Genomic DNA, 18720 nt, shown 5'->3' with positions numbered 1-18720 from the left:
GACAGATTACAGCTCGTGCTTATTACTATACAGAGGTGGATACCATCACATTTTGTTTGTACAATGCAATTATGATAAAGTCTCCACTAAGTTAATACAAGGTATAACTTGCATAATTATCTTACATATGTATGATCAATGAGTGTATCATATCAGTGTAAATCATGTTAAGGTGGACTATGGTAGGTTTTAGCTAAAGTTGAGTATAGAAGGGTTGTGTAAGTATATATAGACGCTGAGGTTGTGAAATATTCATGTAAGAGTTGTAAGTATGTAGATTAGTTTAGAGGATGGATATGTTCTTTACATTTTCTTCCGGACTTAGACTCATGTTGGGTTTGTTGGGATGGAGATATTTGAGAAAGTGGATTAAATTTGGGATATTGTAAAGATAGAAATAGGTACTTTTTTGGAAAATAAAAAACCGGAATGAAATGGTTCCAAGGAGTTTGTAAAGGAGGAGAGAAACACTAATATTATAAGTTTGATGAAAGGGACATGGTTTTGAGTTAAAAGATCGGTATAGGGTTTATGGTATACGGTAAAGGGTTATTGTGGCACTACTGCTTACTTTACACTTCTCTCAAAGGAACAGTGTGATAAATCTCTTTTGCTATTACAAACGTGTTTGTGTGCAAAGGACCGTGGTACAGTGTAACCAATATATAATTCTGTTAGTGATGATGATGTCAGAGAAACTTAATGGAAATGACAAGTTTTAATCATATCTTTATAACAATAAAATACTGACTCTTTAATTAAAAAAAGATTTACCAGAAGTTGTTTCGTTGTTCACCAAACAGCACATTCAAATATACAGAGCCGAAACACACACCAATGGGAATTATTGCGGGAGTAAAATTCCTAGTATTTTGAAACGTCTTGAAAATTTCGCATAATTTGCATAATTACACTGAGAGGTTTGTTGGTGTAGTTTTTCTTCATTTCTTGATTAGATTCCAGATAATTTTGAACAATGAATCACTTGCTACCACAAAAGAATCACACTGTTAGAAAGAAGTCAGATTTTTAAACTAGCTATGTAAGGTCAAATAAAACACCAGAAAAATGCTAATCCAGCTTTATTCTTTGTTATCAGAAATATCTAGGAGATGAGACAGATATAGTCTGGTATTCGATGGGCTATATTTTTACTTCTTCATTGCCTTTATTTTCGGCCAATACAAAGCTGGACAAACAAGACCGGAGCAATCAAACGCTGTGGAAATAACTTGACTGCGCTGGATATATCCATTTGGTTATGTTTTTGATAATTGTTGTTCAGATGGGGAGGGAGAATCGTGATAGTGAACGGCTAGTTGAATATGTTGGCGACAGTATAGGAGTATGATACCTTTAAGTGTAGTATGATACCACTCGGCGTACGAACGTGCTGTCAGACATTATATAAATATGCATGTATATAAAGGTAGGAAACGATATATGTACATATGTACTACTGGTGTAAATAATTTAAATCTTTCACTCGTAAGCTGTTTCAAACCCATTAACTTGATTCGCTAAAACGATTAAACCTGTTATAAGACCAATTCAATGTATTGCGCGTATGTTAGTATTTTTTTTATTCATTAAGGCGGAGATTTTGGTTCCTTCTTAGTTCATAGTAGTCACTACAAACCAAACCAAAGGTCTATACCCGTATGTGTTAGTTTGATTCCTTGCTTGTTTCTCTTGTTTCTAGATTATGGTACTTGATCATACTGAACACAAGCATGCGTATTGTCTGCCTGACTGATGCCAAAATGCCGATAGTCTGCGACACAACGGACACACAAACCATTCAATAGTGGTGCGCTCATCTCAACACGGCACAGTACAGATAAAACCCCGGAGCTCTCCACTGGCTAATGCAATTTATGACATTCAAAAGAGTGTAAATATTTAATTGCATTGTTAACATAGAAAATACTTTTTATTGCGAAGCTGAGCGTCGTACAACAGCTAAAGTAACATCGGCTGATTGTACGGACGAATTTACAACTGTCAGGGGAGAAATTCCTAAGCCAGAGGAACGCGTTCCATGACTTCAGATCTACGTCAGAAGCAAAGTCTAGGGATAACAATCTATACAGGTATGGTGTGTAAGGCTGTGTGTAATTAAAGGTATACCATATCACTGGTGTGTCTGGGATAAACAGATCGAATTTAATCAAGGTAAGTCACATATGACTTTCTCTTCCAAATGGAAGATATATAGAGTACTATTGACCATCAAGGACTGGTTGGAAGTAAGGTAAACATTTCATCCAGACAATAATCAAGGTGAGTAGAGCATTTTTAAAATATAAAATACATATGAAAGTAATGGGAAGTTATCTGAGCAATGTATATATAGCGCATTTATGGCTGATTATGTATTTTTTTTTATCAAAGCTGATGTTTTGAGGAGAAATAAAAACTGGAAAGAAAAGAATTGAGCTTGATATTAAATATGTCAGATAGCAAGGGGTTAGATAGGACATAGTTGCTATACGTACATAACGTCAGACGCTGAACACAATAAATGAAATATTGACTATGTAATTTAGCAATCGTCTTTGTAAGAGAAGTGGTTATATGACTAATTCCATATCCGATAAAACGCCAACACATATGCTCTCCGGCATCGTAGTTTAGAAGACTCATAGGTGAGAACTTTACCTTGGCCTGTTCTATCAAAGACCTGTGCAGGAAAGACGAGGAAAGGTTAATCCAGCTTTATCCAACTGCATGCCGCAAGGGGCGATACATTGTGGGACACCCACTGCAGGTCTGTGTGGTTTATCCTCGAAAGAAGAATAAAGCTGCTGTATGTGTCCGCTACATTTCCTAAAAGACTACTACTTTTGTCAGGTCTGGTTGGTGTCCACGATGTCTTGTTTTAAACGGACAGTGGAGAACACAAACAAACAGTAAACATGATAGTAGGAGGCAAATAAAACTGGATCTCCAGCAGTGTGTATTACTAAGGGGACAAGGAGGAGACCAATATATATACTGGTACTATTGTAACACTTTGTGTCTTGACTCTCTCTTTCCTGTCTGTTCTCTCTATCTGTGTTTTGTATATATATATATATATATATACTGGTACTATTGTAACACTTAGTGTCTTGACTCTCTCTTTCCTGTCTGTTCTCTCTATCTGTGTTTTGTATATATATATATATATATATACTGGTACTTATTGTAACACTTAGTGTCTTGACTCTCTCTTTCCAGCCTGTTCTCTCTATCTGTGTTTTGTATATATATATATATATATATATATATATATATATATATATATATATATATATATATACTGGTACTATTTGTAACACTTAGTGTCTTGACTCTCTCTTTCCAGCCTGTTCTCTCTATCTGTGTTTTGTATATATATATATATATACTGGTACTATTGTAACACTTAGTGTCTTGACTCTCTCTTTCCAGCCTGTTCTCTCTATCTGTGTTTTGTATATATATATATATATATGTAATGGTACTATTGTAACACTTCGTGTCTTGGCACTCTCTTTCCTGTCTGTTCTCTCTATCTGTGTTTTGTATATATATATATATATATATATGTACTGGTACTATTGTAACACTTCGTGTCTTGACTCTCTCTTTCCTGTCTGTTCTCTCTATCTGTGTTTTGTATATATATATATATATATGTACTGGTACTATTGTAACACTTCGTGTCTTGACTCTTTCTTTCCTGTCTGTTCTCTCTATCTGTGTTTTGTATATATATATATTATTTATATATACTGGTACTATTGTAACGCTTAGTGTCTTGACTCTCTCTTTCCTGTCTGTTCTCTCTATCTGTGTTTTGTATATATATATATATATATATATATATATATATACTGGTACTATTGTAACACTTAGTGTCTTGACTCTCTCTTTCCAGCCTGTTCTCTCTATCTGTGCTATATATATATATATATACTGGTACTATTGTAACACTTAGTGTCTTGACTCTCTCTTTCCTGTCTGTTCTCTCTATCTGTGTTTTGTTTGTCATTTGTAGTGGTCCTCATGGTACATGTTCTCGTATGAACCTGGCTGTTGCGAGGTCGTTAATTGCCGTAAATAAATGTCAGGATTATATGTCCTTGAAACTACGGTTTATAGGTAAATTGACAATATCTACAAATCGGTGTGTGTGCAAACTATGGCTAGGTCTGTAATGTTATTACAAACAGCATGTTTAATAACAGCATAGGCCCGCAAATTCCGAACGCAAATGCTGAATGTGAGACTACGTTTAGTACATCTGTTAAATATTTATAACGATATAATTTAAGCATATATCGTGTTGTAACTAGTTTTAACTCTTGTCAGCTGTGATTAGAGCTAACTAAGATTTTACAGGACGTTTTATTGAACAAAGGCTCGTTAAACAACAGTTGTAAATAACAAGTTAAACATAATTATGTAACTGAACGTCGAGAATGACGTTCTCTGTAATAATTTTAGGTATACTTACCGTATTTGTAAAGTTAGGATCATCTAAGCCATTTTTAATACAAAAACGTTTTACTATCTTGATATGTTAAAACGATAAGTTATGAATAAATTAAATGCAGTTTTTTTTTCATTTATTATTATCCTTTTTATATTTTTAAAGATCTTATTATTTCTGCCTCATAACACTGGGCTTTTTTGGCTTATGTCATTTGAACTTTAAGCCTGTATAAAATCTGTTTTAATATTTCTGAACTGGTTATGTGTCCTTTAGGATGATAACTAGTTAAAAAAAATCATTCACAATGTTGATCAATAATATCTTAAAAAATTCGTTAATTTAACAAGAAAACAAGTTACTTCGCTATTGCTGGCATGATTGCGTGACGTCATTGCAGTCTTTATGACGTCATGATGGCTGTTTTAACATAGTTTGAAATATAAGGAACAAAATACTCATTTTCCATGAAAGCTCCTGAAAGGAGTGTCTCTAATTTCTATCTTTAAAATTACTACATGTATTTACACTTTTGCATTGAATTACAGATCATGTGAACTGAAGCGGAACACTAGAATCTCAAGGAAATATGTCAAGGGATCGCGATCGCCCATGTAAGTATATCAGTAGATTGTAGTCTACCATTGGTTCAATATCGAATACGGCATCTTCTTAAATTCAATATGATAGGTAATCTTTCTTAATATCTCTGGTGGGCCTACTTCCAAAGGAGGTTCGTAAAAAGACAAATCCGTACGTGGCATTCTGCTAGTCAAAAATGTTGTATCGGATTAAAAATTTTGGGTTGAGTTTTATTTAATAATTTTTTTATTTCATAATTCTTTTATGTAATTATGGTTGTATATTGTATGTATGTTGGATGTCGATCAAAAGCTCTTCAGATATTACATCGTCTGGTTTTACCTATAGAATTTCAGATAAAAATATTTTTATCTGATATGCATTTTGTGAGACATGGAAATAATTTGAACTGGGCATTCTTATTGTGAATATTCATGACATGTTATTTTGCAGTATACGTATGGATTGTGGGATTCTCCATTTCCGGTGTGATCGCAGTGGTGGGACTCATTTTGTTTCTGATATACGGATGTAAGCGATGGAAAGAAAACAAAAGAATAAAACTGCGCAGAATGGAACTGGAACGAGAAATGACAAAACAGATAGACAACAAAGAGGAAGTGAAACCTAGTACTTCCGGTTACTCCTATCGTAACAGCTCTCGTGTAGGTGTTTATGTTGGTAAAGAAACACCATCTGCGAGTCGAACGGACGTTACAGAAGAGAAGGAGACAATTAAACTGTCCGAATCAAACCGCACTGTAACTTTTCAAGTACCAAAACCTTAATCAGAAACCAATGACGTGTTTGATGACGAAATAAGCATCATTCCGATTTACGTGACATTCTTCATGAAAACATTTCTACGTTAAACAACAAGTGCAGCTAATGGTGTAACAAACTGTGTTATCATTGTCAAGTTTTCTTAAACATTGGTTCATTTTTGAAGCACTAAGATCAATTATGCTACCGTGTCTTTCATTGTACCATACCGGACATGAGTGGACGAAGGGTATGGATATTTGACCGTTGTATATGTTATATAAGGTAGACGATGATATATATGTCATCAGTCACGTGATTATTTATGTCATTAATTGTAGAAACACTGAACAAGTGGGTTTAATTTAGACCCCATTATGTACCGTGTACATATACGCACATCCTATTAAAATGATATATTTTATTTGATCTTGGTAATTTATCATATTATCAAAAATCGTTTATAGATAGAGCTTAACTGGTGTGCTGCAATCAACAAATTTAGGTTTAAGCATTGGTCTGAAACAGAGAACGTGAATAACTTCCCGGGAAAAGTACCAAATAAGGTCTTGATATCCTCTTGGAGTAAAATTTTCATGTCGACAACACAAAAACATAAACCTGTAGGATACTGATAGGAAATCACACTGCTCCGTGATGTGTGTCCTTTGTATATGTGTATGCATTGTTAAGTAAGTGGGAACCCATGTTAATGTTAACACAACCAGATCGATCGATGTCATACTACTAGCTTATCTTACCAGTAGCCACTTGTTATAAGATTGGCGACCACAAATGCTAACTAAATTGCCAATGCGCAATCAAACAAACGGGTAATGAGCCCCACTCCCAATAGGACTCGTTCCTCTACCTACTGCAGACATACGATTTCCTCCAACTATCTCACCGCTATTACCACTAACAGTGTATTGAGAGTCACGACTCCCTCCAGCTATCTCACCCCTACTACCACTGACAGTGTATTGAGAGTCACGACTCCCTCCAGCTATCTCACCCCTACTACCACTGACAGTTGTATTGAGAGTCACGACTCCCTCCAACTCTCTCACCCCTACTACCACTGACAGTTGTATTGAGAGTAACGACTCTCTCTTACTATCTCGACCCTACTACCAATGACAGCTGTATTGTGAGTCACGAACCCCTCCAACTATCTCACCCCTACTACCACTGACGGTGGTATTGAGAGTCACGACTCTCTCCAACTATCTCACCCCTACTACCACTGACAGTTGTATTGAGTCACGATTCCCTCCAACTATCTCACCCCTACTACCACTGACGGTGGTATTGAGAGTCACAACTCTCTCCAACTATCTCACCCCTACTACCAATGACAGTTGTATTGAGTCACGACTCCCTCCAACTATCTCACCCCTACTATATAATTTTATATGGTTTCCTATAAATCGATAACTTTGTCAAATAATTAATCCTGTTATAACAAGTAACTTCGTCTAGTGTTAAAACAAAAAGTCATTATCTAACCGACAGCATATGTAGTAAAAAGAGAAAACAAGCATACTTACCTCATTCCTCGCCTTGTCCTAGCCAATCAAAACGCTTCTTTCAACCATTGATGACGTAGACGTCACTTCCATTTTTCCAGTCAAGTTGTCGATAGATTCTTGTCACGATGTGGGAAAGGCTTCAAATGTTTCCCTGTTTAAATTATCTGTCTAAATGATTGTATGTAGTGATTCCTGGTGTACATACCTGAAATAGTCATGATGTCTATAGCTGAGTCGAGGAGAGGCGTCGAGAAGGGATCATAACGAGAAACTCATCCGAAGATGTTAGTGCGTTTTATTCAAATGGAAATCGGGATTAATTTATTTTTCTCTACGTTGTCATCCAGTAAAGGTATGAGACATGATGTAACTTGATTTAATTTAGATGTGATATTCTAACTGAAGATTGTCCCTTGATAGAGAATAGCAATCACGCACAGTGTATCGTCGTTCGACATTCCCACATTAAAAACAAACTCACTTGAGGCGGAGAAAAAATAAACGGGACATGTCACAAAGATGATCATCATTATACTCGTCACTTCATGGCCGCCATCTTTAGACTAGCGTAAGAATTCATGAGTATATCGGGGATTAGATGATGAACATTATCCAATAAAAAGAAGCGTTACATAACCATGATTTTAGGATTCGTAATAGATTTAAATATTTTTTTCTGACAGTGTCAGTTTTGCCCATTGATTAGCGGTATTTTATAAGACTTCATATCAATACAACACACATACTGACATAGAACCGCTTAATTCATCGTTAAAATATTCCCTTTATTATTTTTTGAATCAGGTTCCACAAACTGACCGTGATTGCTGTATAATCATGCCAAAATTTTGCACTTTCGGAAGCTATTTTTCCTATAAAGCTCGTGTTTTTCCACTTTTTGAAAAAATAACTAACTCGGATGAAATAAGAAAGCACGAAAAAGGAAAGAAATAAGTATCAGATTGTATTCGACATAAAGACATTTGATATTTATTGGACGTAAATATAAACAATAAATCGTCACGTAATTGTTTATTACTCACTTCAATATTGTTAAAATATAAACAACTACCAACAGCTGTTGTCCAGCACTATAAATGTTGATTACTCAAAACTAACATAATTTTGTAACATACAGTTTGGTCCGAGTATCGTAGTTTACAAGGCAAGTTTATAAGATATGGTTCCAGATTTCTGCCATTTCATGACACCGGACTCCCACTTCGAAGCACTGCTTCAGACAGCTACGTCATGGAGTATAAACTCCTTACTTCTAATCTTAGTGAGTCAGATTCACACGGAAATGTGTTTGACCCTGGGTGGTCAAATTCCCACTTTAACATTTCTATAAAAATACTTCGTAATATGGAGGACACTGACCAGTGCATGTTATCGTTCCTTTGACAAGAAACCCGGAGTTTTATATCAAACACTACCAAATACATGAGTTTCTCTTTAAAGAAGTTTACGTGTAGAAATGGTCACTATTTATGGATACAGTGTATTACTAGTGTTAATATATAATTCTAAATATCCATGAAAAATTTTATAATGTAAAATTCGATTCATGGACATCCATTGATACGTCTTGCTGCATTGATAGATATCCATAATTTACTTATCAATATAAATAAGTGATTTACAAAAATATTCAAATATAGTTACGATATCTGTAATGACCCTTGATTTTTTTTATATTCGTAAATCATTTGTAAATATCTAACATGAATTAGGGATATGTATAAATCAGACTGTTCTAAGTATCAACCATTAGGAGTTCAGAGGTGGTAAGACTAATTCAAGGATATTTAGATGAACATTTGTTTTTGAAAGTATCAACTACATCGTTACACTTTTTATCCTAAAGTGTGTCATAATTGCGACAAGATTTTTTTTTATATTCATAATTATAAAGTCGATCTGACATGCGCATAAGAAGTATCCATGAAAGCATTGCACTTATTGAAAATGTGAGTTAGTCGGAAAACGACATTTTTTTACGACTTCTGATCTCCGTAAACGGCCATCTAAGCGTCAGATTTGTGACTCAAGGGAGACAACTCTTTTAAATTGAATAACGTCATTAATCAATAAAATTTTCGACGAATGATTGATATTCGATCCGCAAATCCCGAAGTCACGAGATTTGTTCGCGACTTATCTAACAAGGAAGAGAAAATGCAATAATTGGAGGGTGAGTTGATAATCTGACAATTTGACAGAAAAAAAAACATATTAATTACGGAGATATAACTATTTTAACATCAAACTCGTCCCGTAGTATGCATGTAAACAATATGTATCTCAGGTTGTCTAGGAATTTAAGTCTACTCATTTATTTCTCAGTTAAAATTAAATACGCAATTTGTGGAAATGTTTTCAGGAGAGAGAGAATGGTTTTTATTATCATCTTTTGTAATAAGGTTGTATAAGGGGTTATATGTATTGTTTGATACAGTATAATGTCGGAAATGCGAAAGAACACCAATTTGAATGCATGTATTCCATTCAATATCACTGGTGTATGACGTTAAACCTTTCAGGTGTCAGATCTCGAGCTACCAGCTATGATACACATCGTATTTTAAACTATTATGCGGTCTCTTTAACTCGCTCGAATAATCACGGTCAACTTCCTGGTTGGTCTTCATCGCAATCAAATCACAGGAAATTATGTACGTATCTAAAACGAATTTCTCTATAAATACAGTATGCTACCTCTTTTAAATGATATGGTTATATTTATATAAGTAAATAAAAATATTTTTGATGCTTCATGGACAAGTTTGTATAAGAGTAGTTTATATTAGCATATTCTCCTCTGTCATCTCTAAAGTGTTTTTATCTAAGCCGTATGTTATTCATAGACCGACAGCAAGCTATCGTACAACTGGGCCACAGATTGGATTGAAAACGACAATTTCATTAAAACGACAAAATATAAATCAATTGCATTAAATTAAACAAAAACTTCCATATAAGGGGTAATATGACAAGATTTCGAACAAATACTGATCTACTATTAACGTTACGTAGTTATTTAAAGTCACAACAAACAACGTTACGTGATATGACTCCATTAAGAGGCACGAGAAGTCAATCCCTACCCAGCTATTTCAATCCTCTTTTTAGTTGACAACAAAAAAATCTTTTTAGATATCAGGATGCTATGATTTATAGAATATCCAATAGAGATATTTTGTACAGACATAACACTAACGTTGTATTTTATTTTTATATTGTTTAACACTTAGTTCAATTCTCACTAACATGTGTCAATGGATATCATTAATCACGACTTAGTCTGAAGTGGTTTATCTAGAGACTATAAATATCGGTGTGTGATCCTCTCCTTACAATGTCCTTTTGTGCACTGTTTTAAGGAGTGCAGTGTGCCGTTTTGTAAACCACTCTGTTCGGGGAGATATGTACATGTCTGTGCTGCGTCGACATAAATCTATTTTGCAGGCAGGACAATTCTGTGATACAGAGCTTCATATACATAAAAAAACTAATTATGTTAGAAGGTAAGTTTATATATCCGAAAATACATCATAAATCACAGACATTTTGCTGTCTGCTATGACTAGGACAAATACTAGTCACAGACATTTGGTATACTGTATTATTATTTATTTCGTAAGTATCAAGTGTGCTAACATTCTACAAGAGCAAATCGGACAGAATTTGTTATACGTACCCCCTACCCGTGTAATTTTTACTTCTCGGGAAGCCGAGAACCGGACCGTTGTTGTGTCTGTGTATGACATGTACTTGTACTCATCAAAATACAACCATTAACCTACCTCAAAGTGCTAGCTAATTAATCATAAACCTCTTTTTTGAAATTACAGGTTCGATTGAAAGATATTTTGAAAAGCCGGACTATGAGTAACCAATTAGCTGGATTGCCCACTTATTATACTTTGGTTAACGGAGCGTTTGTTCCGGTAGCGTTGGGTCCTGGACAGCTTCCATATGGACCAGTACCGTATTATGTCTACAGCAATGGGGCGTATGTCCCGGTAGCACAACCAATGGCATACGTACCGCAACCGCATTTCTATGGACCGGTACCGGCAGCGCAGCCACAACCACATTTACAGCCACAGCTACAGCCACAGCTACAGTCATACATGTATCAACGGCCACAAGTACCACAGTACGAGCATTCTGTATCCGTAGAAAAGGGTGGAATGCCGCCACCATATTGCCCGTCGCAACCTCAACAATCCACACAGCCCGATCAACCTGCCTGTATACCTCCGCCGCTACCGATGGTAAATCCGATGTATTCTTTAAACTCAATTCATGTTCGTGTTTAGTTTTGTTCTTTTTTCCTTTTTTCATTTTCATTTTCCCTCATTTACGTCATGTAGTATCAAAAAGCCAAACATGAGCGATTAACATAATCGTTAAGTTTGTTTTGCAATAGTTGTAATATGTTTTGTATTCTTAGATATCACAAATCGAAGTTCAAGCCGGGGAAGCGTTTGTCGCTAACATACATAACAAACCATATTCCGCTAAGGAAAAACGTGTCCTTTCTGTACTGTTTTTTTATATATGTTATGATGGATTCCGGACATACGTTAAATAGAGAATGCCATAAAAACAATGTGATGACGTTAGGTCAACATCACGTGTTTTAGAGGGCCAATAAAGTATGTAAAATACTACAAGGGAATGAGAAAGTGGAATGTCAACTAATGAAACGATTCTCTTAAGTTTGTTGTTTGTCAATTTGATAATCTTTTCACGGGAGTATAAACCCCTTTTTCTCATCATCAAGAGGTTGAAATTCGTTATCATACAGGACCATGTAATCGAATGAACGTTTTGTTTTTGACTTAATTTAAAGACTGTTTGGCAATCCATTTGTGATGATATACTCCGTTAGAACCTGTCCGGCTATCTTTGCTTTTGAGACACTTTTGGTACTTTCAGAACAATGCATATGTGATGGTTTGTGCTATAGACTTCGGTACAACCTATAGTGGTTATGTTTGCTCCTGGACAAAGGAGTATAAAGAGGATAAATTGAAGATGTTTTGTCGGACATGGAAGGGGGCGCACGGCAGGACAGAGAAAACACCTACTGTAGCTCTATTTGACCCGGATATGAACTTTAAATTCTTTGGACATGAAGCTGAAACAGAGTATGCTAATTTGCAACCGCCGGAGAGAAAGAAGTGGTACCTATTTCAACAATTCAAAATGAAACTCTATGAAGCTGAGGTAAGATTTCATTGGAATGAACAGGGTGAATGAAGTCTCGTTCACTAGTCATTGTCTTAAAAATAGATTCAACTGATTTGCCGGGTGAAGAACCAAATGTCTGTATTATGAGACCCGAGCTCAGAGAAGTAACGGGTGTAGAGAACTGACTAGCTTGCTCTGGGGTAACATGTTGCTAAATTCCTTAAGAAAACCTAAGTGGCGCGTGCACTCGGTCTACGTGACCCTCTCCTTGTCCCTCACTTTGTGATTTGATAAATGATTAATCCCCTCACAGAGGATTTAGGATGAAAATGTTCCCGAAAACATCAAACAAGATAATTTTAACACTCCCGATATTGAACACTAAAGCTCACTTAGAACACCACGTAACGTCTCCTTATAAATACATTACATATTTTATGGTGTTGACATGCACCTAAAATTAACTCTAGTTTTTTTACAACAGGACAACGTTTATATAACTTTTTTTCCTATACGCCTAGGTATCTGATTTAAATGTTGCGTTTAAATAGGTAAGAATAGATAACATATAAAGACTGAAGTCACGCTTGAAAAATAAAATACAACAGCTTTAACATCGATGACCTGATTTGCCAAGCGGTTATCAATAATTTTTTTTACTTTGCTTTCATGATAAATGATATTTTCTAATTCAATACAAGCTTGATTTGGTAATACCATGGTAATTTAGAATCTCTAAAAAGCTGCCATTTCATATGAAATTTTATGAAACGAGTTTTTCTGGGAGCCTTTGTGGAGGCAGCAATTTAATTGCGCCTTTTGCAATTCATTAGTTTAAAATATTGTCGATATTTTTATGTTTCATCAATTTCTAACTGGCACCGCCAATAAAAACGCCCCACGCAAGACATGTATTACAGATGTACTTAGAGTATTACCATGGCTATTTCACAGGCAGATGAACAAATTGTCATATTCCGTCTTTTACGACAATAAGTGATAATAATGAGATCACACTTACAGATAACATCATGATTTCAGATCGAATATCACAAATATAGACCGAATGGCTATACCGTTTTTAATCAATTTAATAAAATAATAATATATAATATATAAAAATAAATAATAAAAAAATATTTTTAACTCAATAGTTTCGTTTCATCAATCTCAACCTCAACCTATATTAGATTTTATATGTTTCTGATCCTAGTGACTAGTAAATTTACACATAATATAATGATCCTGTTATGTCATTATTAAAGAGAGCTTATTATGTTGTATAAATTAATAATTTCCTACTAACTGACAAAACAAGTCATGAACTATCTGATATATGATATACACTGGAATATTTAACATCTAAAGTTACCGTCGTCAAAGCCTGTAATTCTTTGCAAGCAGACAAAAATAATGTAATTCTATCTCCATTTTCCATTTCTTTCATACTGGAGGTGTATAGAGCAACCTTCTTATAGTATATTGTGTTACAATACCGGTAGAAAGGTTTACGGACAACTTTGTTCACATTTTCTCACAGCAAGAGTTCTTATGTTAGCTTCATGACTGCAAACAACATTGATATGCTATTTTGTCCAGTTGGTATGATTTTATCTAACTTTTTTTTCTAAGTTTACGGCAGCGTTTACAGCAGCCACATCTTGAAAACGCATGGATATTAATCATAGTTCGTTTTTTAAGGATCTAAGCTTAGAAGCAACGTTGAGGCCATTTAACAGAAACGACAAAAAAATAGCCGTGGATGTGATAGCAGCTATACTGAAATATCTGAGGGCTGATGTCCTGGAAAATGCCAAGAGCAAAAACTCAAACACCAGTCCTGACTCCGATAAGATCCGCTGGATTCTTACAGTTCCTGCAATTTGGAGCGACAAAGCAAAGATATTTATGAGAACTGCTGCAGAGAAGGTACCGAAAAGGAGGTTTTTTCACTATTACTTGTCCATCCCTACAGTGGTTTTGCTGATAGCATTATATCATATCATGTCAGTAATTTAGGTGTTTGCATCCGAGGAACATAACATTCCTCAAAGATTATATAAAAGACACAAAATTGCATTTTAATATAAATTCAGAATCAGAGCCAACTAAAGCATTAAACTGAATCATGCGGCTGTTTCTTCCTTCTAGACCTCGTCAGAGATACTAATGGATTCAATCTTAAAACATCTGACGTCATTAAAGAAAAGCAATATCGAAACTTATTATTTCGTTAAGTACATGTATATATTCTGAACTTTGGCAGTTAATTAAGATGTGGCATGCAGGTTACGGCAAACATCAAGGACTTATGTTAACCAGCAGTGTCTTCAATTGCAAGTTGGAAGATTGTACGAAAGACTCACAAGTGAATAGCACCTCCTTCCAGACATTTGAAATTAAAATTATGTAATAAAAACAATGTTACATACCAATGCTTATAGATATACCCTATTTTAGAGGAATTGTGTTACCTGATATGTGTCGTACATTTCAGGCTGGAATCGACAAGGATAATTTGTCGCTCGCACTAGAACCAGAGGCTGCTGCCCTCTATTGTCGTCACCTCAATCCCGCTTCGACGTCACAAGGCCAAGATATTCCAAATACTCGACCACTGGGATTGGAAAGAAAGTTCATGGTAGTCGACCTCGGGGGTGAGATTTTATACATTACCTATCTAGGTTGGATAGACTATGATCAAATAACAGTCGGAGGTAAAGACTAATATATCTCTTTTATATGAATATTGAAGGAAAGTATTGCTTTTTTCTGCGTTGTAAACATACACTTAGCCGGACAATTCCATAATAAACTATTGTTATACCCACGGGAACAGTGCTTTCTCTTATGAGGCTGAATATATCAAATAGTTTATAAAACGAGTAACAGAGACCTTGTGGAGTCCTCCGATTTCACTCTTAGATATACGAATGAATTCCTCTCTTTATTGACCATATCATTCAGATATATTCAACAGAATTTGAAATCAATTGCATGACAGTCTCTTCTTCATCAGCAATATACCTCATGTTTTACTTAAATACTTAAATCACAAACAGAAGGGCTGATTTCAACGATGCTGTTAAGGGAGATAATTTCAGTTTTTTTCAGTGTTTTTTTCTTTCCATTTATATGTCTTACAAACACTGGTTCCTCAACCCATAATGTTCAAGTGTCGCAATTGGTTTGTTTTAAAGGACTTGTGGATGGAACAATAAAACACTATTTCTAGAGATGAGATACCGGTTGATGTGAAAGTTGACCTTATTTTGGAGATATTCTATGTTATATTGAATTATATGAAGTTAACATTGGTATTTTACATAAAAGTTGCGCATAAAAAACGATACGGTTAGATAATGGCATCATATATGTTTTATAAGTTTTTGGCTCGATATGACTGAAAATAGAAGAAAAAATGTAAATGTTTTTTCATACTGATGGACAAATATAATGAAGTTTTTCTTTTTAGATGCTGTGAGAACGAATATTGGTTGTATATATGATGACAATCAGAATATTGAATCTGACAATTTAATTTACATACCTAGCAATGCAAACAACTGATCTAAAATCCTCTAAACATACATATCAGAAGCTTGTATGAATGAATATTGTTCCGTTGACTGGCTGTGCCAATAACCCAAGAAACTTTTTTTTCTGCTGATTTTTTTTTCAATTCGAGTAGAAACTGCACAAGGATTTTCTCAAATGTGACCAGATAGGTGATACACTAATAATGTTAATGTGTACTATCAAAGTAAATGCGTATTCTGGTGTATGTATACGAAACGATCAGCAATCATACATCTCTGACTGTTAATTTGTTATTTCCCTACACTATTTAAGGAGGAACAGCGGACATCACTGTTTACCAGCAGTCAGAAGGTGGATTTCTTCAAGAATTACACACACCAACAGGTGGTCACTGGGGTGGAACAACAGTAGACGAAGCCTTCCATAAGATGCTATTTGCTATATTCGGAGCAGAAGTCATCCATATCGCAAAGGAGGAACATCCAGGAGAAATGCTAAGTCTTCAACATAACTTCGAGAGTGCCAAACGTGAATACATCCCAGGTAAAAAGGAAAAAGTACACGTGAAGATCCCAGCAATACTGGGGTCAACATTAAAAGAGTCAACAGGCCAAGATATAGATGAATACATGAAAGACATTGGACCATCTGGAGAAGGAGTATCATTTCTTGCAGATAAAATGTCGATTAGCGACCAGAGGTTCGAAAGGCTATTTAGTACGTCGCTAGGTAACATGATCCAGCATCTCGACGACCTGATGCAACATGACAACATCATGCCCCTAGACGCCGTGGTGCTCGTCGGTGGATATTCAGAGGCAAAGATCATTAGAAAGCAACTGGAATCCTATTTTAGTGCAACAAGATTCATATCACCACCTGATCCATCCATGGCTGTAATGAAAGGAGCGGCGTTGTTCGGACACGAGCCTTTGGCGATCGCCTCGCGGGTGTGCAAATATACATATGGTATCGCCATAACTGTTCCATTCGTTGACGGAAAACACGATGACAAGAAGAAGAAAAAAATTGGTAACGAGATTGTTTGTGACGATGTTTTCGACATTCACCTAAAGAAGGGAACGCATGTTTCCATAGGTTCGCAGCACGTGGTAAAGGAATTGCGCGCTCCTATCAACCATAACGAAATTTTTGTGGAAGTGTACGCGTCACCCAAAGAATGTCCAAAATATGTGACGGAAGAAAACTGTACACTTCTAGGATCTGCCCACGTAACATTGTCAGATGATATCACAAGAGATGATCCTGTCTACGTCAAAATAATCTATGCTGGTACAGAACTTGAAGTCCAGGTAATTGAAGGAAGGACTAGGAAGACATCACGAGCGAAGGTTAAGTTTGTAGGATAGGTGTTGAAAGGACTTAAGCAGAAATAGGTCACAACAGTCCAAAAGACAGAAGAAACAGTATTATCTCTAAAATGTTAGAAGTGTTCAACTGAACGTTATATGTGGTGTGAAACATTACGCAGTCAAATGACTCTCTTCGTCGCTGAAATAATTATTGATCTTATCTATCATAAAATCATAAATCAAAATAGTAGTGACCTTATTGTTCTTGTTCTAGAGTTTCCAAATACGCCCCTTCTCTCTCTCCCCTTCTTTGCCTGTCTCTGTGTCTGTCTGTCTGTCTGTCTGTCTGTCTGTGTCTCTCGTTACGTTTACAGCTGTTCATCATCGCACTGTGGTGATCTGTGATAACAGACCGAGGATCAACACATATAGACGAGTTAGGCCTCAGAAATTTGACAGTAGAGATGATATGTAAGTAATAGATAAGAATAAGTATAGCGTCGTTTTCGATCTTCTTCAGAAATCTTAGTTGATTGTCTCTACAGAAGTGTAATGTTGTATTTTACTGAGAGATACTTCCCTTATAATTGAGTGTAGACTTACCTTTAAACCCAATGTACCTGTAATGCACAATATTAAGATGAGCCTTTAGACGGGGTTTAGACTACAGGTAAAGTATCTGAACAATAGACCTGGTACAGGTGATGGAGTTATCTCCTCCAATATATAATGGACAGTTTCCTCAGCTACCTGTGCCTGTGTAATGCCTAAAGTCTGTACCTGTATAGTATCCTACAGCTGCCAGTGTCAATACCATAGGTTAAAGAAGCAGAATATTGTTATCTAGAAATGGAAAACTCACAATAGGGAAATTGAAATCATCACGTTTATCATACGGTTTGATGGAAAGATGTCCTTGTTCATTCCGTTGCCGATGTTAAAGAATCGGTCGTATCTTTGTTTTCCAGTTCTGGTGAAAATGTAGGATGGAAGTAGCCAATACATTTCATGTTAATTAAAGACGTCATCAAAATATCTGAAGGTAAAATTAAACGGCTTTGCAAGGATCAGACCCTTCAATAAATTCAACCTCGTATGCAAGTCAGTCAAAAGAGGGGCGCAGTTGTATATCAATAATTTATCTGAGATCAGGGGAACTTTAACTCGATTTTATCTATTGGTAATACGTATGTATCATGTTTTAATATCATTCAACAAAGGTAGACAAGTATAGTAGATATGACCCAGGTTAATATCACAATTCAGTAACATGACCCTATTGTTAATGACGGTGTCGTTGGATATGAGCAGCATTCCTTTTCCATAATTC

The 18720-nt window shown here is 35.6% G+C and overlaps 1 protein-coding gene across 1 annotated transcript; it reads left to right on the top strand.

Annotated features, from left to right (window-relative positions):
• Positions 1-5613: 5613 nt before the first annotated feature.
• On the top strand, positions 5614-17447 carry LOC132546198 (heat shock 70 kDa protein 12A-like). Its single transcript, XM_060209909.1, has 6 exons — positions 5614-5802; positions 11190-11559; positions 12290-12573; positions 14239-14466; positions 15035-15194; positions 16390-17447. The coding sequence occupies exons 1-6, from the start codon at positions 5614-5616 to the stop codon at positions 17445-17447; spliced, it is 2289 nt and encodes a 762-aa protein (XP_060065892.1).
• The last annotated feature ends 1273 nt before the right edge of the window (positions 17448-18720 follow it).

This window comes from Ylistrum balloti, unplaced genomic scaffold, assembly GCF_031769215.1.
Source record: "Ylistrum balloti isolate Yb309-2 unplaced genomic scaffold, AGI_CSIRO_Ybal_v1 Utg369876, whole genome shotgun sequence".
Lineage (NCBI taxonomy): Eukaryota > Metazoa > Mollusca > Bivalvia > Pectinida > Pectinidae > Ylistrum > Ylistrum balloti.
The sequence above is the reverse complement of the archived record's forward strand: the minus strand, read 5'-3'. Positions and strand labels throughout refer to the sequence as shown.

Bases quoted from the DNA above. Each gene is read 5' to 3' on its own strand.
- LOC132546198 (XM_060209909.1), top strand. From the start codon at position 5,614: ATGGAACTGGAACGAGAAATGACAAAACAGATAGACAACAAAGAGGAA. The intron at 11,560-12,289 runs CTCAACAATCCA...TTCAGAACAATG, and splicing joins ACCATATTGCCCGTCGCAAC to CATATGTGATGGTTTGTGCT. The intron at 14,467-15,034 runs GTACCGAAAAGG...CGTACATTTCAG, and splicing joins TGAGAACTGCTGCAGAGAAG to GCTGGAATCGACAAGGATAA.